The following is a 7,897-nucleotide window of genomic DNA, read 5'->3' as shown; positions in this document are numbered from 1 at the left end:
AAAGGAAATGAGGAAAAAGGGAAATCAAAACAACACAAAGTGTTGAAAGTTGGAAGAAAAGGAGGAAGGAAGTTCAAGAAAAAGAAAAGTTGTAGAAAAGGTGGTGAAAAGAGTAAATGAAAAGGAATAAGAGAATGAGAAGGATTAAGGAGTACATAGATAAATTCAATAGTGATCCTCCTCTTATCTGAATCTGATTCATCTATCTAACCTTCTGCAACATCAAATCCTACCTTCAGCCAACTACGTGCCAAGCCATTTTCCTTCTCCTATACAGAATCCTATCCCTAGTCAAGTCATACCACCAAAGCCTCTTTTGTTCTGCTTATGAATCACTGTCACTATGGAAAGTGAGAAGATGGGCAAGCTTATAGTAGTTTGAGTGCAGTGGAGATTGAGTGATGAGTACACCCTTAGACACTAGAGTGCAAGAGAGTTTATTCTCACAATTTTTGAGAAGTTCCGAGTGAGGGGGTGTTTTGTGTTGAAGGTCTCTGCATTTCATCTTACTGATCTGTTGAAAGTCATGTGATGAGGTTAAGCAAGTCATAGTAAAAGATAGATTGCTGGGTTGTTAGATTGTATCTTGGAAAGTTGATCTGTCATATTTCAATCCAACCTCATAAATTTCATGTGTAAATAATCTCAAGTCTTTCTCTGTCTTTAAAGTTATTGCTGAGGACAGCAATATTCAAATCTGGGAATTGTGATGAACCCTTAGTTCATCATGGTTTTTAGCAGGAATTAGGATCAAATTGTGTGATTAAATGATGAAAAACAAGGTCAATGTCCTAAGATGTCCTCAATTACAAGTTCAAGAGCTTTATTGGAAATTTGTATGATTTTTGTAGGAAAAGCAAGCTTGAAAGGCAACTGGAGAAGGAAGAAGATTCTGGAGCTCAAGAGGAGAAAAATTGCCTAAGTGTTGAGCGCTAAAACGTCCACACTGAGCGTTTTAGCGCCCTGCTACAAGAAGAGGCCAAAACTTGCTGGATGAGCGCTAAAACGCCCACACAGAGCGTTTTAGCGCGCTGCTGCACTTAGAAGATGGAAAATTGCTGGTCTTGGGCGCTAAAACGGCCTGCAATAAGCGTTTTAGCGCCCTGAAGTGGAAAAAGGACTCTGGTCTCCACCGCTAAAACGTCCAAATCAAGAGTTTTAGCGTTGGAGTCAGTTAAAGTCAGTTGAGCATTCACCAAGTTTGGACGCTAAAACGGTCATTCCTTAACGTTTTAGCGTTGGAGTCAGTTAAAAGCAGTTGAGCATACGTAAAGCATGGACGCTAAAACGGTCACTTATGGACGTTTTAGCGCCCACATCAGTTTTCTGTTTTTAATTGTAACACTATAAAAGGCAAAGCCTTCACACTTAGTGGGATCTCTGGATCTGATATTTTCTCTCTCTAAATTCTCTTAGTGTTTTAGTTTTTGTATTAGGATTTCTTTGTAATAGTTTGGAGATTGAAGACTTTCAACATGGAAATGAAGTTTGATTCTTCTTCTCTTGTCTATTCCTTAGTCATGTCTGAGTAGAGTCTTTGTAGTCTGAATGCAATAGAACTCCATGATAATATTATGTTGATCTGATTAATATGATGAAGTATTTTTCATGTGTTGATTTGAGATTTTCTGATTTAATTATTTCTATCAAGGAAGTAGTGTAGAACAGGGATGTTTATATGACTTCTGTATCTGATAATCTCAACATCAGAATTCTAGTACTCAAGGGATTGATGCTAGAGTTCTGATGTAATCTTAAGACTTTAGTATTTCATGCATGTATTAAGAAAGAGATCACCAAGGGATTGGGGTTTCTGATTAATGTATCTATCAGGGTAGTAAGGGATTACATCTTGATGATAAGTAAAAGGTTGATTAACATCACATGGAAAAGAATTCATCATATGATCAGTTTTTACATGGGTTATTATGGAGGAAAGTTGTTTTCTGACTACTTGTTGTTTTATCAATTCTTAATCCATATTTATTTTGTGTCAAATTACTTACAATCAATTTTCTGGTGACAAATTATTCATGACTTTTACAAATTCTTATCTGATTCAAATTAGTTTTCTATGGTTTATTGGTGCTTGAACACAATTCCTCGTGGGAACGATCTTTACTCATCATTTTATTACTTGTACGACTAGTGCACTTGCTAAACGTCCAACAGTGAGCTTGGGGCGGAAGAGTCCTTGAGGACCTTTGTCTTACTGAGATTTCTTTTTAGAAATCTCACCCTGTGTGGGGCACATTTTCAGGTACAGGTACCTCTAAGGTTGAGACCTCTAGCGGCAGGAGGCCAGAGTTGAGCTGATATTATGCATGCTGCTTTACTGTCATAGCTGGACATGATTATGCTTTGTTATCGCGATATGGCTATATGACTTGAGACTTGATCTAGATATGTGTTTTATTTGGTGAGCATGGGGGTTGTCCATGCCACATTGGTATAAGCTATGTTTATTTCTGGCTTGCGTTGTATCCTTGTATCAGGATACTGTCTGGTCAACATGTTGTAGTTCCATGACTTGATACACTATTTATATTATGAGGTTATTCAGTGTAGTTGTTTATTGCAATTTACATACAGACGATATTTTGAAATGGAATATTTAAATCCACTTGGTTCATAATGAATAGTTTTATAATTGGTCAGATCACTGCTGGATAAAGATTGGAGGGTTGAAATTTGTCATGTATATAGAGAAGGTAATCAAGTGGCAGATTGGATGGCTTCAAGTGTTAGCCAAGCTGTTTGGGATACCCAGTGGCACGATAGAGTTCCTACTGGATATGAAAAGCTAGTCTTAGATGATAGGAGGGGCACCTTGGTGCCCAGAAACAATCTGTGTAGTTTTCTTTTCTTTCCTTTGTATACAAAAAAAAAAAAAATTGTTTCATAATTTGAAAAAGTTAGCTTCCGCATTTACTGAGTTGCGCTATTACCATTTATATGTTTAATACACCGGGTGCATACGGGGTGTTACAGTTCCCTCTGTTATACTCCTTATTTGTGCAAGTTGTATATATTTCATATTTTTTTTTCAAATAATCATTTTTATTATTTGTTGTACCTTGCGATAAATTAATGGATTATAAAGGAAGGAACAAATTAGAAAAAAATTTGCGTTGATTTAACCATAGAAAAGTTATGAATATTTTAAATATATTTTGAAAATAACAAGACCGAATCCATTGTTTTTTTAGTAAAAAGAAATAGCAAAAGCCCTTACTTCAACACACCCCTTTAATTTCTTTTTGTTTCTTTAAATTTTCAATTTTACTTGTGAATTATTATTATTATTAACAAATGCTAAAAATTTACATTTATTAATATTTTGTAACAATTAATCTACAAAATGATAATATTACTAGTGTTTAGAAGAAAAAAATTGAAAGTTGTCTACTGTTTTTCTTAATTTAATAATTAAAAATCAATGTGAATAGACATTTTTGTAATCAATCAATAATTTTTATGTTTTGATACTTTCACAATATACAAGTGGTCAACTCGTATAATTTAATTTTGTATTTTCCTATATTTTATTATTTAAGATATAAATTATACTTAAATAGATAAAATAAAAAAGAAAAAAAAAATTATAAAACAGAATAAGAACGTTACATAACCAGCTGGTCCAACTTATATATATATATATATATATATATATATATATATATATATCGAATGGATCCTCTTATGTGGAAAAATGGTCATGTGGTCATGTTATTTGATCACAACCACTCATTTAAAAATTATACATTTTCTCTCTCTTACCTCATCATCAATGAGTGACTGTGATCAAATAACATGATCACTCTTACACATGCGAGGATATATTCCCATATTGGACCTTCGTCATGTACTTCACTCAGAACACAAGTAACAGAAAAACCTTAAAGCTTTCAAGAAACCAAACCCCAACTGTGTTACTGTCAACAGTGGAATACGACAACAACGTTGATCTCTGTACTCATTTATCACTTGCTAGGTGTCCTTGTAATACAATGGTGTGTACCCATTTGTCACTTGGTAAGTGCCATTGCAACACAACCAATGAAGATGTCTGTGTTTCTTTAACCTTGATGGTCATATCTTGATGGTCAATGGCAACTAATACTGGCTCATAGGAGTAATTTAGTATATGTATGTTTAGATTGACGCTTTCACAGTATCTCACGTGAACGTTTTTAGAAATGTTTTTATAAAATGTTTTGGAAAAAGTTTATTCGTATTTTTGTAAAACGTGTTAGTATTCTTTTAAAATAAAGCCTTCCGCTGTGAATGTTAAATATCATGTATGTTAACAACCGGAGTACTACGGGGTGTTACAGCCGGTTTTCATGAAAACTGGTGACCCGGTCGATTAACCGGTGACCCAGCCCGGTCCTAAAAAAAAAATTCCAAATTTTTTTTCAAAAAAAAAAAATCATAATGGACATATTTGAATATTTTTTTGCTTATTGACTTACATAAGTTATGTACCTACAACACTAATATTATCTCAATTGTGCATTATGCAGAAAAATTTTATTTGATTTGATTTATAGTCAGAGATGTCATTTTCTGAATTTAAAGCCCCGTATCACGATCATTATATTTTTATTTGATCCTTTATTGGATAATAGTATGTGATTTATTATTTTTTATATTAAAATATTTGAAATTTTTATTATTTTTTTTAGAATATTTGAGTATATTTATAATTTTTTAATATAAATTATAAAATTACATATAATTACCGGGTCATGCGGTTGAACCAGTGACCCACGGACCCAGTACATCGACCGGGTCAATGACCGAGCCGGTTTTAATAACATTGTGCCATATCGGATATGTTATGTTTTGTCCTATTTACCATACATCACTAGAAGGGTACATTTATTCTTTTCTGAAATGCAATATATATACACTGAACCACTGGTAATGTGAAAATTAAAAAAACAATAGCAAAATATAGATTTGAACAACTATTTCGTTGACAAAAAAAAATTGATGCAGACGTTTTCAGAATAGAAATTATACAAACACCAAAAGCAACGTTGATGCATATATTTTCAGCAAATTAATGGTTTTACATTTGTCACGTCACATGATCCAAAAAAAAGTTTCTACGCACACATTCAAGAGGACAGAACAAATAAAATGATGAAAGAAAAAAAAATCATATAGATCCTACCTCTTGAATGTGTGTAAGAACTTTTTTTTCAAGTCATGTAACATGACAAATGTGAAACTCATTACATAAACACTAAAAGCAAAAATTGATTTGCCTGACAAAAGTAGGGAGAGTGAGAAAGTAAAATCTAGTTAACCATTAACACAGGACTCCTTTCATCAATAATTTTGTAGTTATACACTTGTATAATATTACCCTCTAAGCTAAATTAGTTTGTTTTTTACACTTCTATTATATTTGTTTTAAGGATTGAAAATGTCTTGCGAATGGTACTAAATTACAATGGGAAAGGATATACTTATCACTATAGAAGTTTATCACTTTTACAACCAACTTAATCACCGTTAATTTTTGTCAATCTAACGGTTATAATTTATTGGATTTATTGAGAATTAATAAGTGCGACCCAATAATTTCCAATAAATTATAACTGTTAGATTGGTGAAAATCAATGGTGATTAGGTTGGTTGTAAAAGTGATAAACTTTTTTGGTGAGAAGTATATCCTGCCCCAATTACAATATAGGCTTACTTTAAACCTTAAATCTTAGATAATATGATCCTTATCCATTAAATCGAAAAGTAAAGAGAACATTTCCTGCCTAATCATAAGTAATTTTAACCAAATAATAAAAGATAATGGTCCTTGTAAAAAATAAAAGCAAATAAAAAATTCAAAGACTCAGCCTACTTAGATTTTTTTCACTAATAATAAATTTACTAGAGTAAAAAAATCATATAATGTTAATTCTAAAGTTTAAAATTCAAACTAAATGATAAAAAAAATAAAAGCATTTTTTCCTTAGATCTTAGGTTAAAAATGGAGCCCCTATTTTAGAGGTTAAGGTATGCTAAAAAAACGAATCACAATAGATTAAAGTGAAAAACAGTTACGAAGATGGTCACTACTCACCACCAAAAATTGAAAATCTTGAGCTCATCGAGTTAATGGCTACTATAAGATTTTGAAAAGTACAATATTAAGATTATCAAAACAAAAATTCTCTCTAGTCAAAAAGCCAATTTACATATTTAAGTGTTTATATTCTTTTAAAGTTTAAATAAATTTTTTAGATTATTCCTTTCAATTATATCACCTTAAAAGAATTAGTTTCAATTGATTGATAATTTCCATTTTTAGCTTTTGATTGGTAGTGTAATTTTTATAAAAAAAGAAATAAAGAAAAGAAAAAATGCAAGAAGTGCAAAAAAATTCTGAAAGACTCCACAACCACAAGTATATACTCTGTTTCCACTCCAAATCCGATTTCTTCAGAGGAAATGAACTTGGACATGAAAATTGAACTAGAATTTCAACTTCCCCTAAAACCCTAAATCCCCAATTTTTCTCCCCTTTTCCCATTTAACAAAACCCTAAAACCCAGAACAACAAAATGGCCATTGAGGAAAACCAAGGTTAGGATTTTTAAATAGGATAGGAGAGGAGAGGGTGAGTCATGATGAAATGTTAGCCATTAGATATATAAAATGATTCAAGTGCCAAAGGGGATAGATCAAGTGTCCTACACGTGAGGGGTTGCATGTGTCACTATCTATGTGTCTTAATTTTATACAACTATCATATTGATCGCAAGCTCCTTGTGGATGATGAAATAGGCATAACCGCATAAGGATGAAAAAAAAAACTCAAATAAATAAGTACCTCACCTACTTACAATTTTTTCTTGTAAAACCAGACACTTAGAATGCCCACACAACATACAAAAATGACAATGAGTAGTTAGAGAAATTTAAACCATAAACTCTGCTTGCTATTGGTGCTATCAATACAAAAAATTCAAATTGAACAAGCGAAATCAAGCGATTTTTAAAACCATAAATTCTGCTTGCTATTTTCTGCTTCAGAATAAGAGAAAATATCAATACATCTGTTTCTACACACGAATCCTAATACTGTTATCAATCCTAAAAGGCATCAAGAACAGAAAAATTAAAGCGATTTTTGTATGGATCCCAATGAAGGCCAATCTCATCCCCTTTCTTTAAGCCTCTCCTTGATACAAAATCTTTAACCCAATTTCCAATGAAAACATAGCTTCTTGAAGAAACCCATTTCTTGAAAATTAAAGAATGAATGGAGGCAGTGTCTACATCCCAAATGTCAACTTGAACACCTCTTTCAACGTCTCCATCCAACACCGGCACCACCAAATTCTCAGCAAAATCTTTAGGGAGCAAGAGCCTCCTCATGTTGCCAAGATCACTGCCATTAAGGACTTTCTTGATCTTCCAAGGGTCATCATAAAGCATCAAATCCAAAGAGTAACCCCAACTTCTCTCTACACACACCTTCTTTCTTGCAGCAACATGAGTTTCTTCATAAATCTTCCTCTTCTTGGTTAAAGAAACAGAGACATCATCAGTGTCGTATGCCGTTGCTGACATTTCTTTCATGTTTTTGTGAATTGGGTTTTGGTTTCTTGAAAGCTATGAGGTTTTTCTGTTTTCCTGTTACGGGTCAATATATATAGAAGTTGCCTTTTATGCCAGCCCACTTCACTTTAAATGTTTATTCTGCTATATAATTTTAACATCTTTTTATTTTATTTTAATTTTTATCTATACAGATATAATTTATATCTTAGATAATTCTTATTCAAAATATAGGAAAAATAAAAAATTAAATTGTAGGACTTGAGCATTTGCATTGTTTGGAAAAAAAAATTAATTATTGCATTTTAATTAAATAATTACG

The 7,897-nt window shown here is 32.3% G+C and overlaps 1 protein-coding gene across 1 annotated transcript; it reads right to left on the bottom strand.

The window, feature by feature from the left end:
• Nucleotides 1–7,107: 7,107 nt before the first annotated feature.
• Nucleotides 7,108–7,596, bottom strand: LOC133314218 (B3 domain-containing protein At2g33720-like). Its single transcript, XM_061515661.1, has one exon. It carries the CDS (start codon nt 7,594–7,596, stop codon nt 7,108–7,110), a length of 489 nt encoding a protein of 162 aa, XP_061371645.1.
• Between the last annotated feature and the right edge of the window lie 301 nt (nt 7,597–7,897).

The sequence above is a fragment of the Gastrolobium bilobum genome, unplaced genomic scaffold (assembly GCF_033153095.1).
Source record: "Gastrolobium bilobum isolate Gb01-03AN ecotype WA unplaced genomic scaffold, APGP_CSIRO_Gbil_v1 utg172260, whole genome shotgun sequence".
NCBI lineage: Eukaryota > Viridiplantae > Streptophyta > Magnoliopsida > Fabales > Fabaceae > Gastrolobium > Gastrolobium bilobum.
Note: the sequence above shows the minus strand (reverse complement) of the source record. Positions and strands in the feature narration are given on the sequence as shown.